Source organism: Fusarium vanettenii (genome assembly GCF_000151355.1).
Source record: "Fusarium vanettenii 77-13-4 chromosome 9 genomic scaffold NECHAsca_6_chr9_2_0, whole genome shotgun sequence".
NCBI lineage: Eukaryota > Fungi > Ascomycota > Sordariomycetes > Hypocreales > Nectriaceae > Fusarium > Fusarium vanettenii.
The window spans coordinates 905,846-922,618 of NW_003315877.1; the positions used below are offsets into that span (position 1 = coordinate 905,846).

At 52.9% G+C, this 16,773-nt stretch overlaps 3 protein-coding genes across 3 annotated transcripts; 2 read left to right on the forward strand and 1 right to left on the reverse strand.

The window, feature by feature from the left end:
• Positions 1-5,128: 5,128 nt before the first annotated feature.
• NECHADRAFT_49051 (uncharacterized protein) lies at positions 5,129-6,677 on the forward strand (the record flags this gene model as incomplete). The annotated part of the gene is made up of 4 exons (XM_003050015.1): positions 5,129-5,369; positions 5,469-5,700; positions 5,748-5,885; positions 5,939-6,677. The coding sequence occupies 4 exons, from the start codon at positions 5,129-5,131 to the stop codon at positions 6,675-6,677; spliced, it is 1,350 nt and encodes a 449-aa protein (XP_003050061.1).
• Positions 6,678-9,104: 2,427 nt separating this feature from the next.
• NECHADRAFT_84794 (uncharacterized protein) lies at positions 9,105-10,355 on the forward strand (the record flags this gene model as incomplete). The annotated part of the gene is made up of 3 exons (XM_003050016.1): positions 9,105-9,417; positions 9,558-10,216; positions 10,281-10,355. The coding sequence occupies 3 exons, from the start codon at positions 9,105-9,107 to the stop codon at positions 10,353-10,355; spliced, it is 1,047 nt and encodes a 348-aa protein (XP_003050062.1).
• A 1,588-nt stretch (positions 10,356-11,943) lies between these two features.
• On the reverse strand, positions 11,944-14,928 carry NECHADRAFT_96223 (uncharacterized protein; the record flags this gene model as incomplete). Its single annotated transcript, XM_003050402.1, has 7 exons — positions 11,944-12,351; positions 12,385-12,697; positions 12,753-13,989; positions 14,044-14,373; positions 14,437-14,501; positions 14,555-14,682; positions 14,746-14,928. The coding sequence occupies 7 exons, from the start codon at positions 14,926-14,928 to the stop codon at positions 11,944-11,946; spliced, it is 2,664 nt and encodes an 887-aa protein (XP_003050448.1).
• Between the last annotated feature and the right edge of the window lie 1,845 nt (positions 14,929-16,773).

A 16,773-nucleotide genomic window follows, 5' to 3' on the forward strand; every position in this document is an offset into this window, starting at 1 on the left:
TATTCGCCTTTCAAAGTTCTGCCCTGGGCAGGGGAACTGCAAGAATGCGTGCTGGGGACCGGATCGAACGACTCCGAGGGGTCACTCGCTCTGCTTGCAGGCAACTCAAGGGACGAGGAAAATTAAATACCGGGTTTGCAGATTCTCGAAGGAAAAGAACCGTAATTCCTTCCCTGTTGAAGGGTCTAGTGTGACGAAAGAGGGTCTCAACGGTTGCCGCATCCTTTTCAATATGGATGTACGGAGCGATCGGGGCATTAGGCGAGGCCGTAAGAGATCCTTGCAACGCTCCTGTCATCTCTTGACCCTTGGCTTAGTTTACCTCGTCTCTCACTCCATCGACGAGACTGGTGATCGATCGGAGAGCCTAGAAGCCCGGGGCTGTCAGCAGCGGATCGAAGGAGACGGATTCGGCGGGCGTTTGTTGCATATTGAGATGTTGGTGGTGTTTGTCCGAACTCCTCGCTGAAGCTTCAAACAACCACACTTTCGTTCGAAACAATCAAGAATTGGGGATGATAGGCAATGCGTGGCGTCCGGGGACCCTAGTTCACTGGGCGTGGAGATGGCGCTCCTGAAATCTGGGGGCCACAAGGTGTGTATGTATCAGCCTTCACAACTGCAAAATAACCACCGTTTCGAGACTGCCACGGGAGCTAGGGTAGTAAACTCTAAGTTGCTGGCATCGATGTCATGACAAGAATCGAGACAGTGCTGTCTTGTCTCCGTAAAGGAGGTTAGAATCTCAATGCGTCACAGAATGTGAGAATGCAAAATGCCGCGAGGAGAAGTGCTTGGCCCTATCCATCCCGTTTGTCTTTGATGTTGACGGAATACAGCAAATGGTCCAAGTTTGTGAAACGGGAGAAACATCGTTCCCGAACATGTGGCTTTGTGTTTGTGACGGGATGCATGGTGCCGACTGGAAACCGTGCGAGTGGGATTCCCGTTGACGCAGGGTAAATACTCGAAGACACGTTGGGATTTCAAACAGTGTATGTTGGACGATGGGACATGCTTTCGTTCTCTTGTGTCCATGATTTCAGTTCCATCATTCGCTGTTTGACCGGGCTCGTACTCTATCTCGGCTGCTGGCACAACGCTTGTGTCCATACGAGATGGCGGTCGAGATAACTGAAGTTGGGCAATGTTACCAGCGAGATCCCGTCGTATTGTGAGATATTAGGTTGTGTCACGGTTCTCCAAGCCACGCTGACAGTCAAGCAGTGAGACAGGGCGATGTCTCTCATCCACGCCCCACCGATCCTCCATCCTGTCGGGAAGCTCATCAGAGTTGCATGCAACGCTGAGGATCTTGGAAACCTTGTCAAGGTAGCTGTTCAAGACTGCGTTGCCGATTGGATTCTAAGTCTTTAGAAATCGGAGCAAGTGATTGCTTGTAATCTCTTCGTAAAGGTATGGTTCGAAGGCGAGAATACTCTACAGTATCCTATGAACTGTGGCTAGAGCTCAGAGGTTGACCGCAAGAACGATATGCAGCTGAATGCACATTGGTGCTTACTCGAATTTTCAATATGCCGCAGCGGCCGCAGTTCTGGCCAGATGGCGAAATTGTTGAATCCGAAAGACGGCCGACTGTCACCGGGTCCGATGGACTCGCGGGACCGAGATGATGGAGTTGGGGGGTTGACGATAATTACAGTACCCCCCGTAAGGCGAGAAAGGTGGGTTTCGGAGGGAACTTTGAAGAGCCTTGATGGATCATGGCCGCGTTCTTGACCTGTCCTTAGAAGCTCGGAGGTGAGGATCAAGGCTGAGGACAAGACCCATGCCCTCTGATGCCGTGAGAAAATGGGCCCGTTTCGAAGCCGTTGGGAGTCGTCATCACGGTCATCGTACTGTTCACCATTGGGATCATGGGCGTTTCGTCGGCAGCAGCGCCAAAGGAATGCCCTTGGTGCGTGCAAAGTAAAGCTCAAGCCAGTTGAAGGATGAAACTTCCAGGTTCGGGTTGGCTGCGGGCCCGATCCTTGATCCTGGCCAACACTGGGCTAGTGTCGTGTACGAGGAAGTAGTGGCCCGGGACAACCTCCCGTTGTTTTGCATCTGTTGAAGAAAATTTAATGTAGGTCCATTCCATTCCATCCATGAGGTATGGCTGTTGAACTTTGCTTGCTTGTGCCTTGCTGCACCTGCCCTGGATTTCCGGGAGGGTCGAATTAGAACTTGCAGATGGAGGGGGGCACCTGCAGAATGAGCCAGCATTGTCAGCACATAAAGAAAGTACGGGCATTCAAGCGAGAAAACGGCAGGAAGCAGCCCGATGATCGGCATCTCACCTTTCCCCTTCCTTCCCCATGCATCCAACTGCAACTCGGCTTTTGGGCAGACACGACGGTGTTTCCCGCGGCATCTGTCTCTGCCTGTCTGCCTGTGCCTGTGCCTGTCTCCATCTCAAACCATGATCGAAAGGCACTGTCCACCTCCAAGACGATGCATCACATAACACCACTCGACTCAGACTCGATCCATTGCAACATCAAGCACTAGCATCTGATGCACTGCAACTAAAAGGATCATGTCTGGCGTTGCACTACGCCACAGTAACCGGTCATGTTTTCCCTCTGATGAGTCGAAATGGCGTTCGATGCCTTGTTACTCCATGGGATCCTCGAGATGCTCCCACGAGTAGCACAGACGAGAGCCTTCCTGCAACGACCAGGGCGACAACAAGGCACATAGGCACCTGCATACCAGGCACATTTACTTTACGGCTTCTCCCGTGGAATCCGCAGCACCTCCCTCCAGGATGGCGGCACTCCAGAAATAGAAGACCTTTTTCCATGTTTTGTCCATGCATCCGCTCGACGGGATTCCCATGGATCAATAGTCCTTCTTGCCCCGCGACAGCGTGGCGGGACGCTCAAACGGCCGCCGTCCTCCACTATCTTCTCACGCCTCAATCCTCCGCCACATGTGCGTGCGCCTCGTCACCGAGGCCATTGCCGCCGCGGCCGTCGGCCCTTCTATGCAGCTTTGCCTGTGTATCTCTGGGTAATCATCTCATTATTACCCCTGGCCCCCAAGTGCCGTCCTTGCTGCGTCTCGATGGGGCCCATGACAAAGTTCTCGACACTGGTTGCTCTGCGTATCCACTGTCCCAAAGCTGGTACAGAAACAGCTGGCTTAGTTCGGTCATCTGTCAGACACGATCACGAAGAGTCGAAACATGCTGAGCTATGGGATGGGCTGGTGATGGTTTCTCACCAAGTCTTTGCCTTGCTTTACCGCGACGTCCTCCTATCACCAAACACCAAGCAACGACAGACAGTGTCTCGACTCTGGGCTCACCTTCTGCGCACTTGGCGCCTCGTCTCGCCTCATCTCGCGGGCTTGTCTCCCTTCCCAGCGCCTACCCCGACCACCACACCACCCAGCCTTGTTCCAAATCTCACAGGGAAGACGACGATCACCCATATGATCTCCCCATCGTTCATCCACTCACTCTCTCCGAGCCCTCCAGAGAGCCAACGTGCAGAATGATCCCTCTGCCTCATCTCATCTCGAGCAACTCCCCTCGCCCAAGACCCTTTCCTTCTCATTCAACACCCCTGTCTTCCCACACAAGTATGCTTTGACCTTGGAGACCCTGGCAATGATCAGAGCAACTAGATTTTGGAGTCTTCCCTACACCCCTCCTGACAACGGTGCGGAGCACACCCCCCTCTTAACCCTTGCGAGGATCCTATTGGCTCGGGGCTGCTCAAGGCGCGACAACGGTTATGCGCAACATGCGCTCAACCGTCTCAACACAGGGTCGATATGATGAAGGACCAATCGATGCTGGTGGACTCGCCATGGCCTGGAGTGCATCACTGGTTTCATTGTGCGCCATTCCGTGCACAACTTCGATCGATGATGCTGCTCTAGATGCTCTGTGATCACCAGCACTTGTACATCACTGATGAATCGCTCATCTCTTGCCTTGTGGCTAGGGACTGTCTGTCGTATCCCCTCACATGACTTCTACCGGCCTCGCCTCCTTTGCCCATTCGCGGCTTCTCCAGTGCAAATTCTATGAGACGGGAGACATGGCGTCGCTAATCTGCTGCCCATACCCGGCCTTCCGTCTCATCTGCGGTTCCTGGGGGGATATGCTGGGGGGTATGCTCATTCCCGACTGTGGGTTCATCATACGGACTTGACTTGCGTGGTCATGAGGCGCCTGTCAGTTCCTCGACCCTGATTTCTTGATCTGTGAACAAGTTTCGACTGACTCAAAAGGCCTGCCATAGTGCGAGAGCGAGCAAGGAATGTCCGATATGGAGCAGACCTGGTCCGTGAAGATGAGGTCAAACGCACGGCGGATCGCTCGCTCAAATCCGCAGGTACCACACCAGATACCCCCCACCTCTTATTGCCTAGTCGTTGCAGTTCCACTTCCTCTGCAGGCCCCTGGGTACATCCACAAGCAGCATGCTCTTGATTCCTCCGGCCCCCCCTCGTTACTGTTCACTCTTCCTCTGCCATATTGAGCAGGGGTGATGGATGGATGGCCTTGCCCAGGCCCCTTGGCAAGGACATGCCAGTTGCGTATTCACTCGTCCATCAACCCCGCCAGGAAGCCTCCTCACCTACTTTAATCATATATCCGTCCAGAGCCCAACTTCAATGTGGCTTGGAGCATAGGAATCATTCTTTCCATCAGACTCACTAGTCGTCTCCTTTCCTGAACTGCAGCCTATGCTCTCGTCCCTTCGTTTCTGGCCCAGACCAGCCCTTATTCCAGAGCTTCCTTCTACTTCCCAGCTTGACCTTGTTGTACAGACAGAGCCCAGCTTTCTTTTCTGAAATCAATATCTAGAGCCAAGCCTCGCCCACATTCTTTTCCGTTTAATCTTTCAACAAACTGATATCCCTTCCCCTGAGTCCACGGCCTAATCTGGCGCGCCCTTGTATACTTCTTCGTCACTATCCCGGGAACGGTGTCATCCCATTCTGCAACAATCCGACGGAGAGAAGCCGTCCGTGGCAACAAGGGAGAAACCGTCGAAGTGCACTGTGCCTGTTCAACTCGAAGAGCTGCGGTAGCCGGCCATCTTGTGGTCTCACCCCCATTCGTTTTCTCACATAACTTGAGCTCTCTTCTTCCGACCACCTCGTCCAGATGCTTGTCACCAGGCAATACGATACGGAGCATAGCCATTGGCCTTTTAGCAAATACGATCCGTCTCGCAATCCGGCAAGCCCACGCATGTCGAACCCCTACAATGTTCATGTCGAGTTGCCGGCGCCATCCAGTTGGCAAGGCCAGCACTCAGGCACCCACAGCGGGGATGGGCTCACCCAACCTTTTGGGCAACGGAGCGATGAAACACAGAGGGCACAATCGCGACAGCCTGCAGGAGGTAGAGGCAATGCCCTTGGCATTCATGTGAGGCCCGAGACGAACCAGATACATGCTCCTGCCTCGATCTTGACGGACCAGCGTGGACTACCTTCAGAAGTACGACACTCGAACCTTCAGGGTGGGGGTTATGGAGCAACGTTCGGCACATCAGCTCGAGAGAACCTCATTACCGCAGAGTCTGGAAAGTCGCAGGTGGGAAAGGCAAACTCTCTGAAGGATGACGACGAGGATGATTTGGATGAGGACGACATGCTTGATGGAGAGGGAGACAACCCTGCCCAAACTGCGGCGGAACGCGCAGCGGCTCGCCGCAAGATGAAGAGGTTCAGGTCAGTTTGTTTTGGCCAGTTATTTGGACAAGAGCTGACAGTTGCAGACTTACCCATCAGCAAACTCGATTTCTTATGAGCGAGTTTGCAAAGCAGCCACACCCTGATGCCGCGCACCGGGAGCGTCTGTCGAGAGAAATTCCCGGACTCAGCCCACGGCAGGTTCAGGTCTGGTTCCAGAATCGGTATATTACCCCTGACCTCCTCCTCCTTCCTCGTGTTGCTGACTCTGGACTAGACGTGCCAAGATCAAGCGTCTCAACGCTGACGACCGCGACCGAATGATCAAGATGAGAGCAGTCCCCGAGGGATTTGATAACGTTCAGGCACTCCATTCACCATACGGAGCTGTTCATGGCATGAACACCCCGTTGTCGGCTCCAGGGCAATTCAACACCCAATCGTATGCTCAGCACATGATGAGGCCGCTGATCGTCGATGTACGGAGGACTGAGGCGAGCGAGCATGCCTCCCCGACTGGCTTGACTCCTGGATTTGGGGGGCTTGGGTATAGCCCTGCTGGGAGCATGAATAGCCCTAGCATTGTCTCACCACTTTCTCCAGCTTCGAGCGACCGATATGCCTATGGCGGGCACTTCTCTGCTCCCCTCACAGCGAGCCCCAGGACATCGCACCCATTTGGACAACATGGCCTCGACGCCCCTATCGAGATCAACCGACCAAGCCCTCTCCCTATCCAGCCTCCCCTGCTCCGTGACACCATGTCCAGAGCCAGATCAGAGTCGTCACAGTCACCACTGCGTTCGACCATGTCATGGAAGGGAGACACAATCGACTATTCCTACCGAGGAGCAAACACGAGCCCAAGCCTTGTTGACCGACACGCTCCTCTGTATCAGCCAACCCCCATAACGCAGTCCTCTGGTGGTATGGATACTTACGCTGCGAACTCGATGCCTGGGAGCAGGGCTTCACCCGTGCCCCAAGCCCCAAACCGCGAAGTTGAAAGGGCTTGAAAGTTCCAAGGGATACCCTTTGACCGACACCGATATTCTTGTACAAGCTCGAACATTGTTTCAGGGTCCAAGCCGCGCAATTCCCTGCGTCCTCCAAGTTTGAACATGCTGTCTATCCGGCAGTCCCAATTATAGTGCCTTTGCATAAATGCAATCTGGCACCCATCATCAGTTGGTATCACTGGTATGGTTCACTTTCACGAGCTCAATGACGACGGAGGCTGGCCGTTTGAGCTGTTTCCCTTCTTGTCCCCTTGTGCCGAAAGGTCGGGGGGATTGTGCGCCACCTTGTTTTGGCGCACGTTTCCACTCAGGATTTGTCTAGTTTGGCTTACTTTCTTACGTTACTGTTGAAGATTGTTTCTTTTTGGATTGCATTTTCATGAGCTCGATCGACTGCATTTTGGCGCATCATGATGGTGGTTGGGGGACGGGAAAGGGTTTATTCGGAAGTGGGCAGGGTCCCGGAATCACGAGCCTGGATGTTTGGGCAATGATGATGACTCTTTCCTTATTTCATTCATTGTGGCTGGAGAGGCATTTGATCTGCTATGATGATGATCTGAAGCTGGGATTTGGATGACTAAAAAGGGGGCTCATAGGTTTGGCTGGCGCAACTATGCTTTTTTGCTTTCTACCTCGGAACGGACTGGCTCTGATTTCCAATTCTGGTGTATGTATATACCTTAGATCAAATGTGTGTGGATTGGTATTATGGAATTAGGTACGAGAATCTGCTCATCAAAGCGGTTGAGAGCGCTTGGTGCTCATAATCAGATCACTGCTTTGAGGTACAATAAATCACAACTCAAGATTGTAAGACGGCGATTTCTATTTGCAACTAAGGCGCTTTAGGTGATGTTCTTTTGTTCTTTCTGCTATGATGAAATGATGGATCCTATAATACTTTAAAATAGATTGACAATAGTCCCTTGTTTGTTGTGGTGAGAGAAAGCGGCGTGGGAACCTGAACCAAGACTACGATCAGCCTTGGACATAGAACAAAGATGCAGAAACACTTGGGGTATGAAGCATGTTGGGATCAGATATGCCAAGTCTCCTTCCGGCAGCCAAGTGGTTATCAGCGATACAAAGTGTGAAGCTGAAAACACGTCCAAGGCTACTAGGTTTACCAGATGTTTGGTGTCATCACAGCGACAAAGAAATGCTCAAGCAGGTAGATGACCTGTGTTGACCAACTTACCGTGAATAAACGTGGATATTGGAGCAGCAGCAAACAAAGACTGCTCAACAGATGGTGTCACTATGTTCTAAGCTTGAGCCTAGAATATATCCTTGGCTATCCTTTCATTCGGTAGAACAAAGGGTTTAGTCCAAGGTGAAGAAATGTCACTTGCATCAGGTCATCACCGCATCATGGCAGCCGCACGAGGGGCCCTCGTGATGATGGTTTTAGGCAAGGTTACTGAAGTGTGCTCTCGACCACACATCCCCGTCATGACAGCAGCGTAGGGTCGAGCAAGCTGACGATTGTTGAGGGATGGGAGTGGTCTTGGGTTATTGAAGAAGAAGAAACGCGAAAATTCGGCGCGAGATGGAGCATCTTATCACAGATGGGGAAGTCACGTGGGATCCACCGGCACACTGGGTCCTCCAGATTCACAGAGTAGGTAGGTGGTGGCAGCCGATGGATGTTGCCTTAGACCTAAGGTACGTATTTTCTCTTTTGTTCGAGAAGAAGCGAAGCTCCGTGATTCGGTAACGCCGCGGGGCTGACTGCGACAGCGGAGGAATAAGTTGGTACGTATTTGTGGCTGCCCCTTAGGTTGTTCTTCGGAACCAGCCACTCAGATTAGCAAAAGAACGTACCGGTGGGTGGTCACTGCTGGGTAAGAGACTAAGAGCAGAGGAAAGGCGAAAGGCGGAAGAAGGAAGGCCCAGAACGGAACAAGAACTGGGGGGTGTTTGGTGGTTTGTGCCTGCCCTGCCATTCACTCCCTCCTGCGTTTTGCCGGGGCCGGGGCTGGGGTCCACACTAACACGTCCACACCCACTCAACAGTGGCCGTCTGTCAGTGGCAGCCTCTGCTCTCGTGAAATTGCCTCGTCTTTCAGGCTCAAACTTTTGGCTCTCCCTCATTCCACACTCCACACCTTCACCACCTCGTTTCGCCCCCGAATCAACCTCCATCAACGAACCTACGATCGACCCCGACGACGTCAAACCCTCGCTCCGCAGCGACATTCGCCCTTTTCCCACCAAAGCCGTCGATTCTCACTCACCCGATCTTGCCGACTCGCGACTAGAGATTCCCGTGCGCGCCGACGCTCACCGAGCCCCGAGGAAAAACCAGTGCATGACGTTCAGCTGAGAAAGAAGCGGAGCGCTCGCATCGCACGCAGCGACTCTCGGTCGGCGACCGGCGCGACTCTCGCCCACCAACCCTCCCTCGCGGAGCCGTCCACAATGTCGTTCCATCCCCAGACGCCTCAGAGTCCATCGCAATTCTCCTCCGGCACCTCGGAGCCCGCGTTAGGCGTGGCCACCTCGATGACAGCCACGGCCACGGCCACCACCTTGCCGACTCCCGCCCACAGCGTCAGCGGAAGCGCCTCGCATCACGACGTCGTCATGGCCGACGACTCTCCACACAAGCGGAAGCGCTCCGTGGATGACAGCGGTGATCGCGAGCAGAAAAAGGTCCACGTCGAGGAAAGCAAGCTGGGCATTGAGGACCTACATCTCGATGTGGGGAAGAAATACCTGCTTTGCCAAACTCGTAAGGCTCCCTGCACAGCACTCTCTCCGCTCCTCCTTCTCCTCCTCGTCCCGGCTCTGGATCACGTCAGAGAGAAAGAGTGTCGCGGACACCATGTGATTCCCGCCAGAGAATTGTATGTTAACATCACTCATCTTTAGCTCATCTGGAATCGCTACCGCGTATATCCGAAGACTTGTACGACATGTTTAACCTCACCGGACTCGCCGCCGAAGTGGCTCGAGAGAAGCCAAACGGAGAGAAGAATGCACTACGATCATCCTACACCGGCCACATTAAGCGCTTAGGTATCGCTGGTCACTTCAAGGTGCAAAAGGTTGAGAACAGAGGCGAGAACGATCCTCAAGAAGAGAGCGACTTTGCCCAGATCCTGCATCTCGGCGATGAGGACTGGAGCAACTCATTTGTCCGCGGCCGCGAGATTTCGCTCGGACTATCACAATCATCCCTGTCGAGTCTAGGACGAGCAGTCACCATGGCCAAGGGTTCGATAAAGAAGGACGTATGGGATACATCAGTCCTGGGACTGCAGTCCTCAAACGGAGAGCTGAAGCAACCATCTTCGGCAAGGCCTACCGCCCCCAACACTCCCCTCAACGTTCCCGGCGCTGTAGGACGACTAAAGGCTCAAGGGGCCTCGGCAAACGATCCCAACAGGCCGCGGCGGAACATCAAGAAGCGAACATACGGCGACAGCAGCTTCGAGGGATACGGAGAGGGATACCCTGATGATGACAATGCCATGGAAGGTGGATACTCAACAGGAGAGGGAGAAGGGAGCCAGAAGCGGCGCAAGAAGGTAGGACAACATTTCTCTCATTGCGCCGAGTTCTTTGTTTGTGTTAATCTGACTCTGTCTTTAGAACCCTGGCAACGCCTCACCGTATCCGAGCGCTATGCGGCAACAAAGCTACGGCCCCGGCATGGTTGGCGCTTGAAGCCCTCGCTCCTCTCACGCGTTCGCCAACTCACGCTCCTTTCCTCGAGTTGGCCATCCATCATACGGCAGCGCCCTCGAGCCCACTAATAGACCTCACCGAAAGGTGTCTTGAGGCTCAGAGGGATTGTTTTCTCACGCATGACACAGACGCCATACGCCGCCTCCCCCCTTGGCTTGGCCTGGTCTGGCGTCGCGTCACGTCTCACAGCGCTTGACTTTCTGCACATCCCTCTCTTTTTCGCACCTTGTACAGGCTACTTACCTATATTACGATACGACTCGACTCGAGGCGGTTACAGTATTCCCCGAGAGGGGAACTTCGCGTTGGGCACCACGCGGCCGCCTCCTGTCTCGCTCGCTCTTTGGAACCAAAACAAAAAAAATCAGTGTTACTTGATTTTGAACTCTTCGTCGATTTTTTCACGCTTGGTCTCGTTTCGTCTTTTTTCGGCAACTTGCATTCAGTAGGGGCGTACACACGACATTGTCGTCCCCGACGAGCACGGCGTTTAGGCAAAGGAGATGAAAGAATGGATCTCTTTCTTTGTATTTGCAAAGAGGGCAGGCAAATGGAAACCGGCCGGACGGTACGGGAGTGTGGTACTCCCCGGCAGGGAGGCTTCTTTTTTTTCATCACGCTTTTTTTTTCCACTCTCAAAAGACACGGCCTCCCTCAGTATTCCTGTTTTTTTACTGCCTTTTTTTTTTTTTTGCTATCATTGCTGCTTTTGATATTTCTTTCTGCTGCAGTCTTACTACTACACATTTTTGTTTTTTGACCAAACGCTCAATGAAGTTAACACACACGGAGGGGGAGTCGGAGGGACGGACGGAGCAAAGGGGGGGAACCAAAGGGGGAAAAGGGAGGTGGTGAAATACCTTTTTTTTTTCTTTTTTTATTAACGATGGTTTTCGTCTGCATGGAGGCGCCTCGCCAGGGAGCCCGCGCCCGACTATGAAGGGAATGAGGAGATAGTGAGTGTTTGCCCAAGGGGTAAATAGGTGGATGAGAGGTGGAAAAAGGGGTCGAGGAGGAGAGGAAGAAAAAAAAAAAGACAATAGCGCCAGGTAGGCCTTATGTGTTGTCATCGTCGTTGTTGTTCTTGGATTAGATGCCAGCTAGAGTCGCAATTCGACGCCTGGTTTACAGCGAGTCGATGTTGCCTATTTGTGTAATACCAGTGATGTAAAACAGATGTCTACGTATTGTGTATTGTATTGTTTGTTGTCGTGGTTACTGTGATGTCTTGCTTGATTCTATGACTTTGAATAGGGGCAAACGAGGAAATATGTCTGGTTTGAACATCACACCTCACATGAAAACATCTAATGCGAATAGCTTGTTACCATCATATACCAATTGTTTCTATCCAGAATAAATCAAACAAAGAATCAACTAAATGCTATTCCTCCAACGACCCATCCCATATGTATCATGTCGCATGTCTCATTACACCCGTCAAAGGGGTATTTGCCCAAACATCTCCTATGATTACCTCACTTCCGATTACAACACCAGACCTTTTGATATATATTGCTCAAATAAGCATGGGGCGACATTCAATATCTCGGGTATCAATCACGCATTATTGCTGCGGCACTTGTCCCTCCTCGCCAAAGTTGCCATTCTCAACTGTCGGGTATGCACCTGTCGTCATCTCTGCCCAACTCCAGTCCAAATTCATGGGCAGGGAGAAGAGATCCTGCGGGAGTAGAGGTTGCTGGAACCCGCCTGCTGGTGGCCCTGGCGGTGACTGCATGCTTCCATTTCCATTCATGAACGAGTCAAAGTCGCCATTCTGTCCAGGTTGAGGCACAGGGAACTCCTGAGGCCAGCCAGCTGATCCTGCCGGCGAAGGGTAGTTCATAGGGGTATTCATAGAGAATGACGACCTGTGATCACCATTCTGCGGCGGTGATAGTTGGGCCTGTGATGACCTCCTATCGCCAATAGAAGACCCCGACATAGGCGGAGTCGCTTCCGCGCCGGTGGACTGTCGAGGGGTCTGGCTCGAGGAGCCCGAGACTGGTGTCGCCTTGGCCGTGGCGGCGGTAGGATTGGGCGATGACCTCGTCGTGTCCTGGTTCTTGCGTTTCCGGCGAGAAGATTGATCCTTCTCAGCCTTTTCGATAACAGCCTTGGCTATTCGCTCGAACTCGGCACAGATTCCGAGCATACGATGGACACCGCCCTGCTCAGCCTCCTGTCCAAGCATGGAGAGGAACGTCACCACCATGTTCATCAGGCGAGTGTCTGACTTTGCTCGTGGGTCGAGAGGGTTCTGGAGGATATTGCCGAATAGGGTTACTAACGCAGAAACGGGGAAGTATAGAATGAGCCTGATACCAAGTTAGCATGTTGGACTGGCAAGTAGATTGAGACCTTGAGTCTTACCAGACACAGGAAAAGTCGCCCTGTGGGACGTATTTGAGCAACGAGACAGATGCTCGTGCCGCAGCCGTACAGAGGGCTGCTGAGGAAAAGACACGTGGGTTGAGCGGTTTGGCATTGAGACCCTGAATAGCATAGTTGGACAGGCGGCTAGTCCAGTACCCGTGATGAACCGACATACGATGGATCGTCGTCAGGCAGTTGTAATAGGTGAGGTGCACCATGACAACGTGGAGAATCAAGGGGGTATGCGAGGCCTTGATCTCATGTTCGGGTCGGTAGTCGATCGGAATACGGTCCTTCCAGTCCTCCAGCTTCTGATCGAGCTCGCCAATTGTATTGAGGAGCTCGCCATCAGATTGCTTTGTGGCCTGCACCGAATACAGCCGCTTATAGACCTCGCTCTCGATCGTGGCAAACTCGCACATGACGCGGAAAAGGTTCATCTTGCCCTTGCCGTCAGCCAGGGGAATGTTGCCAATGTTGTCCTCGGGGTCAGCATCTGGAAGCTCGACATTCATGTCATCGTCGTCCTGTGCCGGTGGACGGCCGGCACGGAGACACAGGTCCTTGTCGAGCATGTAAGCAATCCAGAAGACTCTCTTGCGCTGCTCAATCTCGATTGGATTGAGGTTGAATCCAGTTCCGCGTTTGTGCAGACCGATACTCTGCGCCAGACGCATCGCCGCAGCGATCAAGAGGAACGTTGGCTGAGGGTTGGGCGTTCCCTGCATGAATAGCGCCATACCAAGAAGTGCCTGCACACTGAGGAGATCCGTGTTGCGCATGGTCAACTCGGGGAACACACCCAGTGCGTTCTTGAGATAGCCCCATGCCTTGTCATCCTCCTCCTGGGGCACGAGATTGCTCATAACACGCAAGCGGTGGGCAATCGCGAGCGCGCAATTGAGACTAGCCCACCAGCCGGATCCATTGTATGGATCAGAAGAGTACTGCCGTTCCACCAGGTGCATAAAGGTCGGCTGGTGGAAAAGGGGGAAGATGCAGTTAAAGTTCTCGAAGAAGTCCTTGAGCAGAGACAACGCCTCGGGCTTCGAGGGCAGAGGCCGGAAGATAGGTCGTTGGAATAGATCACCAAAGACTTCGGGCTTCCAGTTTGTCCATTTATGGTCATCCACAGACACATCCGAGATGGTTCGCTGGAACGAGTTGTCACCCGTCTTGGCATTTACCCAGGAGATTCCTTTGGGCGAGAAGATAGAGAAACCTGAGGAAGAGCCTGCGTGATATTAGCAACTAAACCGGGTGTAACAGAAGCATAATCCTAACGTACCGATGTATCTTGTCTCACCATACGTATTGGTAACCAGTGAACACATCATTTCGGAAAGCGCCTCGACTTCTTCCTGATCCTCAGGGTTGGCGTCATCGGGAGCTGGTGTCACTGACTTGCGTTTGTCTTCCCTCATAGCAGGGTTCGGTGAGGTCAGTGAACTTTGAGGTGTCGATCCTGTTCCATCAATAGCAGAAGGAACAGAGGCGGTCTGGGATGGTGAAGCGGGCGAAGATGCAGTGGCCATTGAGGCTTGCCGTGACTTTTGGTTTCTTTCCATCAACTTCTTCTCCAGAGCTCCGAGATCACCATCCTCTTCGTCCAGAAGGCCTACAGGGGTATGTCAGTTTGCCAAGAGTTGAGAAAGTAGAGTGCTGCTAGGAGACGACATACCAGATAGCCGTAGCAAGTGTTCCATCCGATTCAATCGGTTCTCAAGTCCTTCGATATACTTGGCGCTATAGATTGATAAGCAACTCGATGCCAATTCCAGAGACCAAGGCGATATTACCCTTTGGGAGGAGCGCGTTTCTTCTCAACTTGAGTAAAGACGCATTCTGTCTTGTAGTTGATGCAATGGGTGCAAGCAGGCATCTTGCCGTCGCACTTGATCTTCTTCTTCCGACACATGTCGCAAGCCTATCGAGCCTGAATCAGCGCCCAACTTCCCAAGACCGACGATTGCGCCAAGATATCTCTTACCCTAGCAATTCTCCTCCTCTTTGGATCATTGGAGTCGTCGAGTAGCATTGCTGAGTCGGGAAACATTTGAGCGGCGAGCTCAGGGGGCAACTGTGGTAGACCATCATAACCGCCAAAGATCTGTGGTGGCTGATTCATAATAGGCGGTGCCATGCCTGGCACCTGAAAGCCCATATGATCCATCTTGTTCGAGGGTAATGCGTTCGTCGCGCAAAGGCGTGGGAATATTCGATGCAAAGGTTCGTGTTCGTGAACGGAGGGACAATTCAGTGGGAGGCGACCTGAAGCTTGGCAGGACCCCTCGCTTCTGTAGAGAGGGCGCGCGTCGCGGCGAGGCCGGGCAAGGCGATAATCGTGGGCGTCTCGTCGAATGCTAACTGTTGGGGAGTGAAGTCGCAAGGCGGATCATGGGAGAAGCGACGCGGGAGAGTAGTAGTAGGTAAGTAGGTAAGTGCTGCAGATAGTGGAGAGGTTAAAGAATCTCAGCCGTTTTGGCGCTGCTCCAGGATCGGAGTCCACGGATCGATTACATATGACGATGGGCAAGACAAGGTCGGGGGAGCCGCCGTCGAAAAGGGCGTCGGGACAAGGCAAGGTAAAGCAGGGTCGGCCTGGGGGTGCGGCGCGCTAAAGGGGAGAGCTTCCTAAGCCCGGCAGACGCCTCTTTTTTTACTCTTTCGTCTGAAGCAAGCAGGCAAGCTCACGGTCTCTCTCCAAAGTCCGCAGCTCAAGTGTGTCTTGTCAGGTGGGCGACTAATAAGAACTCGATGACTGAGGCGGAGGTGGGTGGGGTGGCGGAGTCCTTCTTTGGTGTGACCCCCCTCCCTCCCCTCTGGGCGGTAGCGTTGCACAGTTAAAGTGGTGCCGGTCCAGCTGGAATTGACTTGAAGGAGGCGGCCGCCGGCAGACGATGACTGGCGTTCCACTGGCTGACAATGAGTGAGATCTAAGGTGGTGAGATGAGAAGTTGATGATTTTGCTTTTCTTGCTAATAGAGATATATTCTTGGAAGGTTGAGATTCGATGGGACTTCGGGGACCTAAAGATGTCCGCCAGCAGTAGTGGTAGCAGGTACCTCACGGCAGGTACACCTTCCTTTGCTAGTGAAACGAAAAGAGTTGCAGGGAAGAGATTCAGCCAAGCAAGGCAGGTGCAGAATAAGTCCTTATTCAAATCAGGCAAAGGGCTAAAGAGAGTCCAATGCATGTCGTCTCGACGATGCCATTTTATCTTTTGTCCCGCCCAATCGCGAGCACCTCTTGGCCCTGGCAGGGCTATTACATTGACAATGTACTCTTTACTTTGTCTAAACGATGCGATCCATGGATGGGAATATGCAGGCCCGCAACCGCATCTCACGCACCGTTTGGACCCCGGCCCGGCACTTGAACCAAAAAAGAGCCTTCTTACATGGACTACAGTACAGTACATTACATGAGCGCTTGCTTATGAATTTTGACACCGTATTCGGATTCCAACGTTTGGGTTTTCTTCTTCTATAGAGGAATAACGTGACATGCAATGACAAATACTACCCCAACTTGACATCCATCCAATACAGACACTGACAGCCGTAGCCGCGTACGCGCCGTCATCCATGACAACTCCAAGACGAGACAACAACAACCCCCCCCAGCCATGTCCAAGTCCCGCCCGATGCCGAAAAGTCCGCATTGAATTGACAGACGGCAAGCACATGGCCGAGCAAGGGATTCCAACAGCCTCTGCTTCAGCCTTCAGCCCTCCTCTCTAGAGATTGACGAGACAAAAGTCTAGATTTCTCCCTCCGCAAACAGGATAGCTCCCAACGCCTCCTGGAACGCCCAGACTTGCAATGCTTGCCCCCCAAAGTCCGCACCTTAAGATGCTCCTTATATCCGGTGGGACTGTCCGTCAGAGTTGCATGGGGAAGGGTTCGAGACCATTGACTCCACAGCTTGTCAGGACTCAAACTGCGCCAACATTTGTGTGTTCTTCACCATCAAGGCGGCTGCCTCTCTCTTTTCGCAATGGACCCCTGGTCTGTTA